Source organism: Ambystoma mexicanum, chromosome 4p (assembly GCF_040938575.1).
Source record: "Ambystoma mexicanum isolate Mex_15411 chromosome 4p, UKY_AmexF1_1, whole genome shotgun sequence".
Classification (NCBI taxonomy): Eukaryota; Metazoa; Chordata; class Amphibia; order Caudata; family Ambystomatidae; genus Ambystoma; species Ambystoma mexicanum.
The window spans coordinates 992,933,123-992,951,133 of record NC_090927.1 but is presented as its reverse complement, the minus strand read 5'-3'; the positions used below and the strand labels follow the sequence as shown (position 1 = coordinate 992,951,133).

The following is an 18,011-nucleotide window of genomic DNA, read 5'->3' as shown; positions in this document are numbered from 1 at the left end:
ATTGATCCATGCAGGGCCACCAGTATGACTCACACACTTTCATCTGGTCATATTACCCCCCCAAATGAGGGCCCTGCACAGAATCACTTTTCTCATCCCTAAGGGCAGTATCACTTGATTCCCTCTCATTAGCAACCCGTCAGCTTCGTAAACCTTGTTGCTTACTTTCTAGTATGGCTTCAAACCTTCAGCAATGTCTCTTTCACTGGACCACCCATTTTGGACCAATTCAGTTACTTGCAAGAATTCACTGCTTTTTAAAATCACCCACCGTTGCCACCACACATTCATCCTGCAGAAATGTGGTTGCCGTCCCTCTGCATTCTGGTAGATGGGACATGCAGTCCACTTGTGAATTCTTCCACCCAGCTATGTGCATTATCTCATAGGAATATACTTGGAGTTTGGCTGCTGTGTGCGCCAGCCTAGGAATGGATGTCTTCGGACCTCCGGGGCTCAACGTTTGAATCAGTGGTTCATGGTTTGTGACCAAATGGAACCTCGTGCCCCACACATATGTCCTGAAATACTCCACTGCTCAGGCTAGCGTTTCTTTCTCTACCGTGAAATGTTTTTTTGTTGCTTCAGACTGTGCTTTAGATGCAAATGCCACTACGTGCTACGTGTCACCTTTCATTTGAGTCAGAGTGGCTCCTAGTCCATATGCACTAGCATCAGTGGTTATGTAGGTTTCCCTTAGCGGGTTGAATGGTTTCAAGCACAGGGTATTTACTTTTCTCTTTCTCACTTCCTCAAATGCATCTTTTTGTCCCTGTCACCAGTCCTATTCCTCTCTTTTCTTCAGGAGTCCTCTCAACAGGGATGTGCTTTCTGAGTACTGGGGTATATATTTTGCATAGTACTCTGCCAGCCCTAGAACGGACCATAGCTCTTTATTTTGCTGTTAGGGCAGACGCTTTAACAATGTCTTATAGGAAATTCTTCTTTGGACTGATAACCTCCTGTGATATTTTATACCACAGATATTTCATCTCACTCGTTTGGATGTTGCACTTTTCGTATATCAAATGTACTTCTGCCTCCTGACTTCTCAAAAGTACCTTCCTCGGGACCATATCATGAGTCTCTGCATCTTCAGCATAGATAAGGATGTTGTCTTGAAAATAAGATACGTTACCTATATTGCGCAGCAGTGAGTCCATCATCCTTTGAAACGCCAAAGCGGATGAAGACAACCTGACCGGAATGTGAGTGAATTGGTAAGTGCCAAAAGGGTTGATGAAGGAGGAGGAATAGTGGTTTTTAAAATTGAACAATACATCTCAATGCTAATGGATCTTCTACAGGATCAGGAAAGTTATAGGTTACTCCAAAAGGATCCGTCTTTAGAAATCCAACAGGAGATCCTGGAAACTACCCATCTTGGGGCGGACAGGGGATGGATCTCTAAGGAAGAGTTTGAATACCTCAATAACTCGGGAACATTGAACCCCTGTGTTTTATGCTTTACCGAACATCCATAAAAACCCTGTTTTGCCTCCACATAGACCTATAGTATCAGGCTGTGGCTTGATACTTGAACCACTTTGTAAATTTGTGAACATTTTTCAGTAGCCCATTAGCAGAAACACAGTGACATATCTCAGAGATAGTATGGCTATGATTAAATTGTTTGAGGGGTTGGCAATCGACTCAGCCAACAACTTCTTAATAACAATTGATTTTGCATCCCTATATACAAACATCCCCCAAGAAGAAGCCATAGATGAGATCAGGGAATCCCTCACTCATGGAGCTACGCAACAAAGAGTTCCTGCTGAATTCATTGTAAACCTGATGGCTATTGCCTTAAAGAAAAACCTCTTCCAATATTATTTACAGACACGAGGTACAGCCATGGGAGCTGCCTTTGCTCCAAGCCTAGCAACTCTCTTCATGGCAGCCTTTGAAGACGAGTTTAACCTCAAAGAAAGAAATCCTTTCAAACCACAGATTTCTTATTGGCACAGGTATATAGATGATATTATCTTTGTCTGGACTGGAAAACGAGAATCTCTGGAGGATTTTCTGACTGGCCTGAATAGTTGCCACACAACTATCAAATTCACAATACAGGCAGACCAACAACAGATCAATTTCCTTGATCTGGCCATTAAAGGGGAATGTCAGTCCAGAAAAAGTAGGCACCCCTCAATCATGAGGCAATGTACTTTGTTGGCCGAAGACCAACCGCCTCTTGTGTTTAGTATGAGAAATATATAGCCATAAACTTGACTGAAGTGCGGCCATTTTGAGGTGGCTGAATCACCATTTTGTTTTCTAACGTTTGCATTTTGCTTTCTGTTAAAAACTGCTTTTCTGAAAACTTATTCTGCTCCACTGGTATATTATTATTCATGCAAAGGGCAAGGTCGCGAGAGACTTGTTGAAACATAACGCAGCAACCCAGACAGAAATGCCCGGTCTCCTCCCTCACAAATCCTTGGAAGTAAGCAGCGAGGCATTTTAATCATCACACAGGTGCCAGCTAGTCTCGTTAATACAGTAGAAATGTTAGAAGCGAACATTAAATGGCTTGAATTATGCTCTTCTTTGCGCCCCCCCTTTCCTGAACCCTGTGGAGCCCCGGAGAGCAAGCTGACCCCCAGTACACAAATAGAAACTAGGAGATAGCGAGGCCTGGAATGTGTCTCTCCCCTGCACCCAGCTTGCTTGCAGGGAACAGAAGCAGTGTGTTCTTATAACAAAGAATTGTGTCTGCAGGCTCATGAAATTGCAAAATGTTGCTAAATAAATGTCTCAAGGTGTCATACTCGTCACAATTGTCAATCATCATGCCCAATTCAAAGGAAATACATTAGGGGCGGTATTGAATGTGTCACTACTGATTGTAAGATGCTTGCTTTGTATATATGTAACTGTTGTACGATTCTGACTCTCTTGTGTCCCCCGGGGTCTGGAAACACACGTCGCGGGGCGTGGAACCCAATTGGCCAACTGAGACTTTTTGCTTTGCAATAAACCCTAGATTTTGGGAATACAACCTCGTGTCTGGCGTATCAGTTCATGTGTGGTGATTTCACCTTGTTTTCATACGCGATGGTCCCCTAGGGGCCCCTTCAAGATTGCGCCCGAATATGGACCCGCCCCCACTTGTTCCATCGTGTACGTTGTAAAATAAGGAAGGCGGAGAGAACGGCGAGGACGGGACGATCGAGCCAGGATCAAGAGGTGTTCGGGGCGCCCCTGTGAAAGTGATCCCTGATCGACGTGCCCGGCCAGAGAACAAGGAGGCGAGGGTCCCGAAACGAGGCAGAAGTGAGCCAAGATAGGCAGACACGACGTTATTGGTTGCGTCAGTATACGGACAAATTGCTTCTTAAAAGACGATTTGACTGACCAGGTGAGTCGTGCCCCGATTCAAAGTAACCCTGATATTGGTTGAGAGTTGATTTTGCAAAATAAAACACCCAGTGTAAGGTTGATTAGCCGAGGGTAAGGTTAAAACATGCCTGGGGTATTGTCGACTTGAGCGGGATTTTTCCCCTGCGGTAGACAATCTTTGCAAACTGGCCAGGTCGCGCCACCCGAAGGGTCGACGGTGTATGAGATGTATGTGAAATATGGTGTGGGAGCGATAATGTTTTGTGAGAATTGCCATAGGCAAACCAGAAAAGAGGAAGACCTGCAATGGCCGAATCACGGGAGTTTTGAGATTTCAAGAATAGATAACTTGGAGAAGGTGTTAATGAAAAAGAAAACTCATTCTGCAGCATTTGATATCCTTAGGGACTGGAGAAGGGAATCTATGCTGCGTTGGAAAAGTAGGGAGAAGAGCGCGCGTAGGCATAAGTCGAAAGCAGAAAGAAGAGCGCGCGTAGGCATAAGTCGAAAGCAGAAAGATTGAAAAAAAAGAGGAAGAGGAATGGAATGATAGTTTGAGAAAATCAAAAAGGCGTGGTCAGTTGAGTATAGATAAAATATACCCACAACAAGAGTTGCATTCATCAGATGAATTGATAAATATTGACTGATACAAAGCGAGGCCCAAGGGGAGAGACTAAAAAGACCGCGTCAGTAACTATTGCTCAGCCCCCTCCAGTTGCTCAGCCCCTCCCTACTGATCAAATCCCAGCACAGCCACAGACCACACAATCGGCACCTCCCATTAGCCAGCCAGCGCCGCAACAGTCACTTTCCGTTCCCGTTGTCCCATCTACACCTTCCTCCCAAGAGATTGTTTCTGTCCCATCCGCCCCTTCAATAATTGAACTTGAACTCATTGAAACGAGAGAGGGGACCGGACAAAGTGGATGCACGAGAGTGACCCGTAGTGCGATTAGCAAGGAGAGAAAATGAGAGTTGCAAGAACAGGCAGAGATGTATATGAATGGGAATGATGCAACGTCAAAGCTAGCTTCAATGTATGATTTCAGGAGGAGCAATAAAAGGGTATACACGCATTTCACCGCAGTATTTTTCATCACGTGTTTTTTCATCGCCGTTATTATTTCGAAAAAAAACTCGTTTTTTTTGGGGAGGGGGTTAAAAAATTAAATATATGGTTGTGGGTATAAGGGAATTAAAAAAAAAAAAAAAAAAAGAGGGTTTGGGGGGGGTAACCCCACCAAAAAAAAAAAAAACAATGAGTTTTTCGATACAAAAACGGCGATGAGAAAACCTGCGATGAAAAATACTGCGGCGAAATAACGTAGAACCAATAAAAGACAGGTATTGTTGGAATGCATCGGGGAATATTTAACGACGAGATGGAAACAGTTAATTGGAAGGCTACCGCCACAACAGTTGTTGGATTTGAATGCATTAGCCCGTTGTAGAGGGAGGGATGAAGAAATAAGGGAGCACGTAGACAGACTTTTTGAATTTAAGAATGAACTTGATGATGAATAGGCTGAAATGTTTGCCACACCGGGGAAGAGGAGTAAAGATATTGCGAGAGAGATGGGAGGGAAGTGGTGACACCATATGTACAGCGGCGATTTCTGTCATCGACAAGACAAACGGGGGATAAACTAAAAGTATGTATACTAGAGGCGTTAAAGTGGATTTCAGATCCTGGTATTACCACAATGGAAATACATGAGATATTTGATGAATACCCCTTGCCGATAAAAAGAAAAGCACTGCAGACAATGGTTGAATATTTGATAGACAAAGATATAGATGAGAAGAAAGCGAGCCCCCCTGCAATGATGGCAGTATACAAGAGAGCATTAGAACGTAGAACAGGAGAAACAGCCTTATCACTTGATTTGGGAATATTCTTGCATATGAGAGAAGGGGGGAGGTACAGTGAGTGCGGTATTTCCTATGAAAGAAGTCCCACCTACATTTGTGCCTAAAGTAGAAATTCCTGCAGCAGGCGGCCAACCAGCGTGAGTAATGGAAGCACGTTATACAGCACAATATGTGCACGTCCCCTTCTCCAGACAGGAAGTGAATAATATAAAACAGACTTTCCCGATTATAAGAAAGAATCTGTCGGGATTCTACAAGGAAATAGAGTCCTATTTGAGATCGTCCATGTTTACTATGGATGATATAGATCTAATATTCCCAGTAGTTCTGCCAGCAGACATATGGAAGCAAATAAGAAAAGTGGATGACGAAACTGCCTATGGCGCCACTTGGGCGAATTTAATAGTGGAGGATAAAGATAGAGAAGCGGGTGGAAAACCGGGGGCAAATATGGCGGCATTGCCAGCACAGATAATACAAAAATTGAAAGAAATTATTCCAGAAAAAAGAATTCAATGGTACAAATTCACTGCATGCGTTCAGGGCAAGGATGCGTTGGCTACAGATTATTTTAATAGATTTGAGGAAGTATTTACAGATTTTAGTGGACAGGATGTAAGCACAGAAGCGGGAAAAAGACTATTTGTCAATTAGTATGTGAGAGGGTTAATACTTCCAATTCAAAACCTAATAATGACATCAGAAAGTGCATGGCAAGCAAAAACGTTGAGCAAAGTATTGCATATGGCCCAATATTATGAGAACAGAGTGAACGCAGAGAAAGAGAAAGAGGTGAAGGATAGGGCGAATTTGAAAACGAGGGTGCTACGTCAGCAAGTGGCGGGACACAACAGAGGGAGAGGAAACGCACAAGGCAGAGGTAATTCGAATATGCATGGAGGGCCTCTGGGACTAAATGAGTGTGCATAATGCAGAGAGGAAGGTCACTGGCAAGCGCAATGTCCACATTTACAAAATAAAAATGGGTATGGCCAGAGAAGACCACATAGGGGGCATCCAGGAACAAATGGGCAGAATAGAAACAACATGCAGCAGCACCAAAATAGCCAAGGAAATGGTACCCAAAATCAGAACCAAGCTCGGAATCAGACTGCTTTTACCCGAACCAGAGCCATCAGAACACGCAAAGTGGAAATAGAGGAAGGGGCGGGAACATTTTTGATACCCAATCAAATACGTACTATAGTAATAGCAGCAATTACACATCGGATGATGTGTTGTTCCCTCAATAGGATAGCCCAAGACAGGGGTCGGAACCAGTGCCTATTCCCGTGAAACAAAAAGGACCCTATGTAGAAATGAAAGTCGGGAATAGAGAGCATAGCTTTCTCGTAGATACCGGAGCACAAAAGTGCTCGATAGACCATCACTTAGTTCCGGAGATACCACTGTCAGGGCAAATAAATATTTCAGTAAGGTTTGCAGGTACCCCAGTGATCAATCCAGTGTCCCAACCAGTTGCAGTGACATTAGGTCCATTCACTTAATATTGTCCATTTCTCTTAACAGAAAATTGTGGGGAAAATCTTTTGAGGGTTAAATCTATTGAAAAAACTGAGTGCAGTTATCCATTGCACACCGGATGGAGTGTTCTTGACAATTTCGCCACAGAATGTACCAGTGTCTGAATGTTTGTCCAAACCTTTGCCAGGAGAATTGAGTGAAGTGCCAACTTGTGTATGGGCTATAAATGACAATGATGTGCGATGTTTGAAGATAGAGCCAGTAAAACGTACAGTAACATTACTGTGTATTCCACAGTACAAAATTTCAGCAGAAGGTGTCATGATGCCTACCCCCGGAGCATCAGGCCAGGCCCAGCACCCCAGGGTGCAGGCATCATGCCCCCGGGTAAAAGCCCAGTGGCCCCTTATAGGGACTCTTTGGACTCTGTCCTGGCACCGTTGGCGCCAGGCTCCTGTTGGACATCAGTCCTGGCGCCATAGGCGTCAGGCTCATAAAGGAAGGTGTTTTGTGCACTTACCTGATGCAGACCATGCTGCAAGATTCAGGCCTCCCTGAGACCTGAAGGGGACTATTTTGCCACTCGGGCGTGGCCAGGGAAGGATACTTACCAGGAACTACTTTGGGGGCTATTTAAGCCACGCCCAGACAGTAGCTCACGCTTCGCGTTGTTCTGCATCCAAGCAGCTAAACGCTCACCGTGTCTGCTCCTGCATCTGGTCTCCAGCCACGCCCGCCTCGATCCTGGAACACCTGTAAGGAAAGAAGAGAAGAGAAAGGTGAAAACCAAGAATTTTATCAAACTTCTTACCTGCATCTGGAACCTTCACGCCAGCGTTCCTGAGAAAAGGCTTTCATTTAAAAGCACCGCGTTGCTCGCTGCAGCGCCGCGCTTCACTCACCTGTCCTCGGGAGTTCTTCTGGCTCCACCGCGACTGTCTGCACCGGTCGCCACATCTCTGCGCCTAGGGGAGAGAAGAAGAGACAAAAGGTGAGCAGAAGGAACATATGAGGAAAGCCTAATATTCCGCCATAACACTTACCGGTCTTCTGTTGGTGGACCATTCATCATTTCGGGTCGGCGACGCTTCGTTGGCAGGTACCGCACCCCGGCCACTATGGGGAAAGGACAAAAGACATTACTGGAGGAATATAAAGACATTAAGAGGGATCGCCCCATCGCTAACTCACCTGAGTTTACCATCGGCAATTCAATCCCTCAACGCATCGCCTTCATTCTGCACTTGAAATAAAGGACAGATCACAGGTTAGGAAGGCAACAGAAAAGGAATCTCACCACTTGAACTTTTGTAATCTTCATACTTACGGCGTTCCGCTCGGAAAAGTCAAGTGGATTTTGCCAGCGCCATTCTAGTGAAGTAACTGGACAAACACGCGCCCCTGCACCAGAAGCAGGATGGAGAGTTCATCCTTTCAAACCATAAGGTGAGCTTCAACCGGGAATTTCGGAGGAAGTTAGAGAAGAACGAAGGGGGGTAGGGGGGAGCAAGCACACTATTCTGCAGACTGTTAATCCCCTTTCTCATCTGCAGAAGGATATTCCTACGGGCCAGACAAGCAAGATTTGAGGGTTCTGTTCAGTCGGTGTTCCGAGTTCTGCGCATCACGCTCAAAGAGGCCACAGCAACCCAGACTAGACCAGCGCCTCCGTGGGAGTCAGGTGAGCGTTACAAAAGGAGAGAGAGGATTGAAAAGTATTGTTTCTGATTTGGTAAAATTGGGGGTGATTGAAGAGATTACAGGCAGTACATGTAACAGTCCCATTCTCCCAGTGTATAAGAAAGGAGGTAATGAGGTACCATATAGTTTCATAATTGATCTACGTGCACTAAACAAGGTAGTAAATCCTCAATTCCCATTGGTCCCAGACGTCACCACAATTTTGACAATGATTCCTGCCTCGGCAGAGTACTTCAGTGTTATTGACTTGAAAAATGTCTTTTTCAGTATTACAGTACACAAGGAAAGCAGATATTTGTTTGCCTTCACATTAGGAGGGCGATCATTTACATTCACGCGCATTCCACAAGGCTACACAGAGTCCGAGTATTTATAGCGGAGCATTGAAAGAACAGCTAGATATGCTAGAATTACAGAGAGGTTGTGTATTGTTACAGTATATGGATGACCTATTAATCGCTGCTGATACAGAAGAGATTTGTAAAAAAGGTACTGTTTTATTATTGACACATTTAGCAGCGCATGGCCACAAAGAAAGCTTAAAGAAATTCCAATATTGTTGAAAGGAGATGGTTTATTTGGGTTACCTTCTTTCGAGAGAAGGGAGAAGACTGACGCCAGAGAGAATAGAAAGTATTTTCTGGTATGCCTATTCCATAAACACAAAAAGGAGTCAGAGCTATAATAGGTATGGCTTCATATTGCCGGCAGTGGATTGTAAACTTTGCATTGATTGTGAAGCCAGTGGTGGAATTGACGGAAAAGGATGTTGTGATGCCTTTGCAGTGGAATGAAGAATGTCAGAGAGCATTTGATCTGCTCAAAACTGCATTGTTTTCTGCTCCAGTTTTGGGCACACCAAATTATGAGAACATTTTCAGATTGTTTGTACATGAACGTGAGGGCTGTGCGTTGGCTGTTTTGACTCGGGAACAAGGTGGAAGAAATAGGCCATGCAGCTATTTTTCTTCTGCGCTGGACCCTGTAGCGCGCGCACTACCAGGTTGTTTGCGAGCTGTTGCAGCGGCTGCTGCATCAGTGAAACAAACCAAAGGAATTGTATTGGGGCACACCTTAATTTTGTTGGTGCCACATGCCATAGACGTTCTATTAAGTAGAACACAGACGCAACACGTCACCTCTGCTAGATTGACTAGATACGAAATTGTCCTTTTTGCGCCACACATCCAAATTATGAGGTGTAGCGCTTTAAATCCTGCAGAATTAATGCCACTGCCCACGGATGAACTAGGTGAAAATGAATCACCTCCCTATGATTGCTTAATAGTTACTGAGGAAGAAACGAAAGGAAGAATTGATTTGACAGATACCCTACAAAAAGAGCCAGATGGACAACTGTTTTGTGACGGCTCCTGTTTTAAATTACCTGATGGCACATCAACTGCTGCCTATGCTATCACTACACTCAAGAGTATTATAGAAAGCAAGAGAATCCTCTACAACTATGCACAAGCCGCGGAGATAATAGCGTTGACTAGAGCCTGCGAGATATCTGAAAATCTGAGTGTAAACATATATACTGACAGCCAATACGCCTTTCGCGTGGTTCATAACTTTGGCCGACTTTGGGCTGAAAGGGGTCTCTTGACATCACATGGGGCCAGGATTCAACATGGCCCTTTGATTGTACGAAAATTGTCTGCACTTGCGTGTCCGAAGCGCCTAGCAATAGTGAAATGCGAGGCGCATAAAAAGGTAACATGTAAAGTGGGAGAGGGAAACTCATTTGCAGACAGAATTGCGAAACAAACTGCTACTGATTTGAATGCTAAAATGTTAACAGTACAGTCTGAGGAAGTGCCCTGCATGATAGAAAATGGAATTGCTACTGTCAAAGAGATGCAGGCAGAAGCTACTGCTGATGAAATACGAGGGTGGGCTGAGGGCTCTGCAGAGTTAGATCTAGAAGGTTGCTGGGTAGACAAGAAGAGTAAAAATTGGATGCTGCCCAACTCCTATGTAACTGCAATGGTCACGATGGCCCACAGCCCTACACACATTTGTGCCAAAAAGATAGTTCAGCATCTAGCGACAGTATGGGAGAACACACGCCTAAAGAAAAATGCAGAGAGGCTGGTCTAGAATTGTATCACATGCCTACAACACAATGTGGGGAAGGAACGGTGACTCCAACAGGCAGTTTCGACCCTCCCTCTATGCCATTTGAGGTAATCCATTTTGATTTCATAGAGATGGAGAGATGCCAAAACTTCATGTCCTAGTGGTTATATGTGCATTCAGTAAATGGGTGGAAGCATATCCATTAAAAGACTGCACCGCAAAGAGTATTTTTCCCGTTTTGGTCTGCCCCGTGTCATATGGTCAGAAAATGGTCCGCATTTTGTGGGCGCAGTGATATTAGGGATTTGCGCAGGTCTCCAGATTGACAAGAGATTCCATTGTTCTAGACATCCCATGAGTGCCGGTCTTATTGAACGCAACAACGGCATTTTGAAGGCCAAAATAACCAAATTTTGTGCAGGGAACAAGTTGAGTTGGGTGGACGCATTACCACTACCGTTACTGTGCATGCGCACATCTGTGCAGGCAAGAACTGGGCTCTCCCCATACGAGATAGTGATGGGGAGGCCGGCGAATGTTTGGTGTGCACCGCAGCCAAAGCGGCTAAGGGAGCTTGAATACCCTGTACTCAGCATTTATTGTAATCTGTTAATCCAAAAATTACGTTTGATTCATCAGCAGGTGCAGCAGGCGTTACCGATCAGATACACTGGTCCGGGGCATGCACTGGAACCCGGAGACTGGGTCCTGATCAAGAACTTTGAGAGAAAAACATCACTTGCACCCAGATGGCGTGGACCCTATCTGATACTTTTAACAACCCAGACCGCCATCCGCGTGGACGGAAGGAAAGCGTGGATTCATGCAACGCATGCTAAAAAGGTCCTATCACCGTGTGAGAAGCTGCCTGATCGAGACGACCAGAAAGACAGCGGTCCCAGAAACGAAAGAAACTGTTGCCAGTTATTTGCCACAAAATCTGTCTGATCCTGAAATAAAGCATGAAACAAAGCCTGAAAAGATTGCTATAAAGGAGGAAGGGCAAAGAGTGCCCCAATGTTGTCCAGAAGAACCTGCATCATTCTTGGCTGACACAAACCGTGTAACACTTTGCCGGCCACAATCTTTCATTGCGCCGCAGCCTGACACGAAATCTGCATCATCACTTTGGCGCCCACCATCATCTGTCATTGCGCCACAGGCTGACTCCGAGCTTGAGTCTGGAAGTGCACCCGCACTATTCATTGATCACACGATACCAGGAGCAAGGCGGTATAATTTGCGAAACCGGAAGAAGGACTGATCAAATCTTCATTTCTTTTGATCTTTGTTGCCTCTGTATCCTATTGCGGATGAAGTAGGAACCTGAGGCCTAGAGGAGAGTGGCGTGAGGGTTGTGCAAATCGGACAGCCCAAGAGCGAGGATCCTCCGTGCTAAAAAAAAGAAATCATGTGCAGATCACCCCTTACAGACAAGAGGGGCTCACATGGTACGAAGGCAATTGATAACTGCTCTGGAGTCATTTAAGCAATGTGCAGATACACAGAGATCTTGCCCGGCGGATAGCAATCCAGGCTGTTAAGAATTGGCAGAACAAACTGTTGACATTTACTGAGGTTATTGACATTCGAATGAATGCAACAAGAGACATTCACGACAAACATTGTTGAAGAAGAAGAAAAGCGAGACAAAAATGCCAGAACCAGCTTTTACCCCCTCCTGCACCACTGCTGATAAAGAGTTAAACATAGAGACTGGAAGGTTACACAAAAAGAATTGCCGAGAAAATTGTATGCTGATCTTAACGATAGTTATGTGCATAATGAGTATATTAGCCCCAATAATGACCGTACTGGTATTATGGTACTTGGAAGAAATACACCCCTTAGAAGTACTTTTGCCTGTTAGAAACATTTCCACTACTGAAAGCCCGGTTCACGTAATTACTTACACTCTGTCCCCAATGGAAGAAAGACACAGGGAGAGTTATGGGAATAACATACTATTGCTAATAATGAACATGACTCACCCAGCAATTATTCTTTCTTAATATGGAGTATGTGCCCACTTGCCGCAGCATGGTGGTAAGGGAATTGGTTGGTATGTGCAACCCCTGCCATTGAGTTCTGCATGTTACGCATCCCTGAGTGCATTATATTATGGGAAATGGAACGAAAGTGAAACTGGTCAATTAGACAGAACAACTATAAATGAATTCGAGGAGATCATTATGAAACCCGTAGGTTGTTCTATATTTCACAAAGCACGACTGATCACACCAGTAGTGATGCCACACGACAGATTATTTGTGCCCTATAGATCATCTGTAATCACGTTTCATATGAACCCAGAAGGAAATAAAGATACAGTGCCCCCCTCCTATACAGTAAATTATAGTCCACGCTCTGTCCCCTTTTGCCTGAGGAAAAAGGGTTCCTATTTGGTTTGGACATTCACTAGATGCGTGAATATAGCATTCCTGAATAAGGAGGTAGAGCCAGTTTATGTAGGTGATCCTGTATATTTTATATGTGGAGAAAAAGCGTATCCTTGGTTACCTAAAAACTGGGGAGGTACTTGTTACTTGGGATTTTTGTTCCCAGGGGTATTCCTTTCAAGAACAGTTGATATAGCAAAACTAGCCAGGTCAAGACCACGACAGAATGAGGAAGGAGGTTTGATCGCAGGGACATGGCAAAATCATTCATACCATTTTGGGGCCAAGCAATAAACTAGTATAACATAAGACAACTGTCCAGAATACTAGAGAAAACGATAAATGGGACAACAGATATTTTATACAATATGACATTAGAGGAAAAAGGAATTAGATTAATGACACTCCAAAATAGAATGGTTCTTAATGTCGTCCTGGTTGATCGTGGCGGAGTTTGCAAAATCGTGGGATCAGCGTGTTGCGTATTTGTAAGCGACTCCTCCCCTACGATTTTCAAAGCGATAAGAAAGTTGCACTTTTTAAGCTCTGATCATCACCCCCCTGAAGGGAGCTGGGAATTAAACATAATCTCCTGGTTATGTTAAGTATTATGCTCATGGGGATGGAAATTATTTGCGATCCTAGTAGCAGTCCTAGGAATATTCATGACATGTTGTTGCATACACTGCTTACCCATAGTATGTACTGAAATAAGTGAGGAGTGCGTACAGATGGTAGGAAACAAGAGCATTGCTAAATCAAGTACTCACGGTAATGAAGAATCAAAGACAGTAAAAGAATTCATGTCAATCAATATTGATGACAATGAGGAGGAGACCAGTAGTGTGCAAGATTCAGAATCAGAATCAGATACTTGGTCGGAAGAGGATGCAATGTACGGATGAGGCGTTTGGCATACGGCTAAAAGGAGGGTTTGTCAGTCCAGAAAAAGTAGGCACCCCTCAATCATGAGGCAATGTACTTTGTTGGCCGAAGACCAACCGCCTCATGTGTTTAGTATTAGAAATATATAGCCATAAACTTGACTGAAGTGCGGCCATTTTGAGGTGACTGAAATCGCCATCTTGTGTTCTAACGTTTGCCTTTTGCTTTCTGTTAAAACTGCTTTGCTGAAAACTTATTCTGCTCCACTGGTATATTATTATTCATGCAAAGAGCAACGTCGCGAGAGACTTGTTGAAACATAACGCAGCAACCTAGACAGAAATGCCCGGTCTCCTCCCTCACAAATCCTTGGAAGTAAGCAGCGAGGCATTTTAATCATCACACAGGTGCCAGCTAGTCTTGTTAATACAGTAGAAATGTTAGAAGCAAACATTAAATGGCTTGAATTATGCTCTTCTTTGTGGCCCCCCTTTCCTGAACCCTGTGGAGCCCCGGAGAGCAAGCTGACCCCCAGTACACAAATGGAAACTAGGAGATAGCGAGGCCTGGAATGTGTCTCTTCCCCTGCACTCAGCTTGCTTGCAGAGAAAAGAAGCAGTGTGTTCTTATAACAAGAATTGTGTCTGCAGGCTCATGAAATTGCAAACTGTTGCTAAATAAATGTCTGAAGGTGTCATACTCGTCACAATTGTCAATCATCATGCCCAATTCAAAGGAAATACATTAGGGGTGGTATTGAATGTGTCACTACTGATTGTAAAATGCTTGCTTTGTATATATGTAACTGTTGCTCTCTTGCATCCCCCAGGGTCTGGAAACACACGTCGCGTGCGTGGGACCCAGTTGGCCAACTGAGACTTTTTGCTTTGCAATAAACCCTAGCTTTTGGGAATACAACTTTGTGTGTGGTGATTGTTCCATGTTTCCATACGCGAGGATCCCTTAGGGGCCCCTTCAGGAGGATGGACAGCTAAAATGTTCCCTGTACAAAAAGATCACAGATAGAAACACCACACTCCACTATGCCAGATTCCACCCAAGATTATTAAAGGACAACTTGCCCATCAGCCAATTCTTGTGTTAGAGGCAGAACTGTACATTCACTGAGGATTCTTGTGGCCATGCAAGGAACCTAAGTACTAACTTAAAAGATAGAAGGTATCCTAAGAAGTTGGTGTCCCATGCCCTTAAGAGAGCAAGATATGTGCAAAGGGAGACTCTGTTGGAACCAAAAGATAAAGGGGAAAAGGAAGTGAGACTTATATGTGTGACGACATACAACACAAACTCCTTCCAAATTAAGAAAATGGTACAGAAATACTGGCCCATGGTCAGGACATGCATGCCAAATACACAACTAGCCCTCTAAACATTCAAGCGATCGAGGAATCTGAAGGACAAATTGGTTCAGTCTAAAACTACAAGTACTAGAACAACCGTTTCTAATTGGGCCTTGCGACCAATAAAGTGTCATTTTCCATGTGGTTCACGTAAAGCGTACAAATCTACAACCAAAACGACAACAGTTATGGTTAAAGGCAAAGAATGCGAGTTGAGATTCCTATCTAACTGCAAAACCTCTAGTGTGATTTATTGCATTGAATTCCCTTACATGTTAAGGTATGTCGGACAAACCTCAAGAGCAGTCCACATAAGAATAAACAAACACAGATCAAGAATCTGTTGCAAGAACATCTCAGCACCACTGTTCTCGCACTTTATGGAGAAACAACATAACATCAATTGGTGCGTACTAAACCCAGTAAAATATACACCAAACCCTCAAAGGGCCCTGCTTAACAAAGAAGTACAATGTATCTACTGTCTAAATGGCCTAGATAGGGGCTTAAATGAAGAGTTGTCAACATTTGGGTAAGGAGGTCACACGAGCACACATATATTGACCTATAGTTGTCAAATATTTCGCTTAATATTGTAGCTCTCATACACTATAATAGACTCGAGCCTGAGATTAGCAATCCAAATGCCTTGAAAATTAACACCAGTCAACCCGAATGCGAGAGTGCATGTATATCTTGTTGGGTGACTTTGCCGTTAATGGGAACATGCACATTCCAAAATGGCCAACAGCGTTTTGGGTCCAGGCAATCGGGAACATATTTCCCATTGCAGCACCTGTAGCTAAAACACGACTAATCCTTAGGAAATAGCGACGAGAAATGTAACCTAACTTTAGCACATTTAAGTACCAAAGGTATTAAAGGTACGTTGCTCTGTTATGACGTTTATACCAATTCCCATAAAAAAAATGGCCAACACTGTTTTTTGGCTCCTGGCAAAAAGGAACATGTGATCTACTATACTTGACCCGTAGCCTAGCACTAGTAGTCCTATAGGTGTCAAGAATCACCGATTCCGCTCCTTCTGGACATCATGGTCTCTCAAACACCGTAGTATTGCATCCAGTGTACTTCCAACATGGCCGACGCCGTTGGGAAACTCACGGTCCTGTCTCCCAGCTATGCCTGCTGCATCCTTGAAAACAGACAGGCCCGCGGCTCGGCGCTTCTCAACGCTAGCAGTTCCGTGCCTTATTGTACCGGCAAGTTATAGCTCTGAATTCTGTCCTTATCCGCCTTTCCAACCCCTTCGGCTTCCCAGCGGTTAGCCGTTCTTTCCTTCCTGGTATTCTGTTCTGATCCGATCCTCGCATTCTCTGCCACGCGGTTCTGTGCGAGTTCCTTGATCATTCCTGGAGTAGTCCGATTCCCTTCCTGGACTTTCCTGATTCTTCCGGGGTATCCCCCTGGAACACTGAACGCCATCTCCTCCTTCTGCGGCCGGAGCCCGAACTGCATCAACCCACCTGCATACTGGCGACGGAAGAGACGCGCCCCTTTCTGTACAAGGCTTAAACAATCAGGAAGAAGGAGAGTCCTTCGAACACCAGAAGGAAGACTTCAAAAAGTAAACGGGTGAGCCACGAGTACGAGTGTGACAATAGGATACAGCGGACAACACCCGACATGGAACCCAGACATGACAGTTTGATCTCTAATCACTCGACATAATAAGCAATACGATAAAACAGCAGTCTTTATTCCATCCGCATACTTACTATAGATGCTTGAATTTGTCCATTATTTGATGACATATAGGGGACACTCCTTACAAACTCCAATGGCCTGAAAGCTATAGGCACTCGGACAAGGTATGCAACACAACAACGTAGTGGTTTTTACTTCCTCCGCATGCTGACTATACATGCTTGATTTTGTTCATTATTTTGTGCTAGATAGGGGCTATTCCTATCCAGATACCCCTCTCAAATTTCGACAGCCTGAAATGTATAACACAGGCCATCCCGCTGTGAACGACCTGCCACACTACACATCTGGGGAATCTAGGTACTTTGGACCATATTTACAGTTCGCTTCTGCCGTACTGCATTGCTTAAGACCACAGATAATGCATGTATTATTCATGTGTTTATCAAGGCAGGTTACTCCCTTGTTTGTCCGTATATCGATATGAGGCTACTGGTATTCTTGACATAAGTACCCTTCCGTTTTAGTAACCAGACTGACACAGAAGATGGTCTATCGATTCTACCGTTTGGATCACAGAATGTCTTCACATTTGAACTGATGATCGACTTTCCTAAACAGTGTAAATCAGATGCACCCAATCAGCTATCGTCATTGTCTGCATACATCATACAGATGGTAAGTTGAGTCAAAATTATACAAGTTTGACTGCGACTCACTTTAGTATTACAGACACCTTAGGTGCTACTCCTAGAGGCCTAGAATGGGCCTTTTGCCTCTTTCTCTCCAGTCTGTTTCATAAGCGCTTTCAGTGTGATAATGGATAGCGCTCTGTAGATTCTCTAATGATGGCAAAACATCAGCGCACTGACTCCCAAATCTCTTTCTAATGCTTTTAGATTCTTACTTAAATGGAGGGGCCATGAAATCAAAAATAAGACAATCCTTCATGTATGGTTGAGACTGTAAGGGACTTCTTCCTAATCTTATTTTACTTTTCTCTCTCTTTTTTTCTCTTTACTTTTGTTCCTCTTGGGATGTCCAAATAATCTGTTTTGGGTACCGAGAAGGCGGAGCAACTACTCTTTATCGCCGAAACGTATCCAGCCCTGTGCACATTTAAGGCACACAGACTACAGGCTGCTCATATTCGAATACTTAGAATCTGAGCTATACGTAAACCACTGAGCCCATAAATTATTATTAGGGC

At 44.1% G+C, this 18,011-nt stretch overlaps 1 protein-coding gene across 2 annotated transcripts in view; it reads left to right on the top strand.

Annotated features, from left to right (window-relative positions):
* The window catches only part of QRSL1 (glutaminyl-tRNA amidotransferase subunit QRSL1), a 522,490-nt gene that overhangs the window by 2,281 nt on the left and 502,198 nt on the right, over window positions 1-18,011 (top strand). Inside the window, exon 1 of one of the 2 annotated variants that reach the window (XM_069606573.1) lies at window positions 17,329-17,479. The exons of the other annotated variant lie outside the window; for it this stretch is intronic. Coding sequence (XP_069462674.1) covers window positions 17,402-17,479 — 78 coding nt within the window. The 5' untranslated portion in view covers window positions 17,329-17,401. Of the gene's footprint in view, window positions 1-17,328; window positions 17,480-18,011 lie in introns of those variants that run through there. 2 annotated transcript variants of the gene reach the window in all.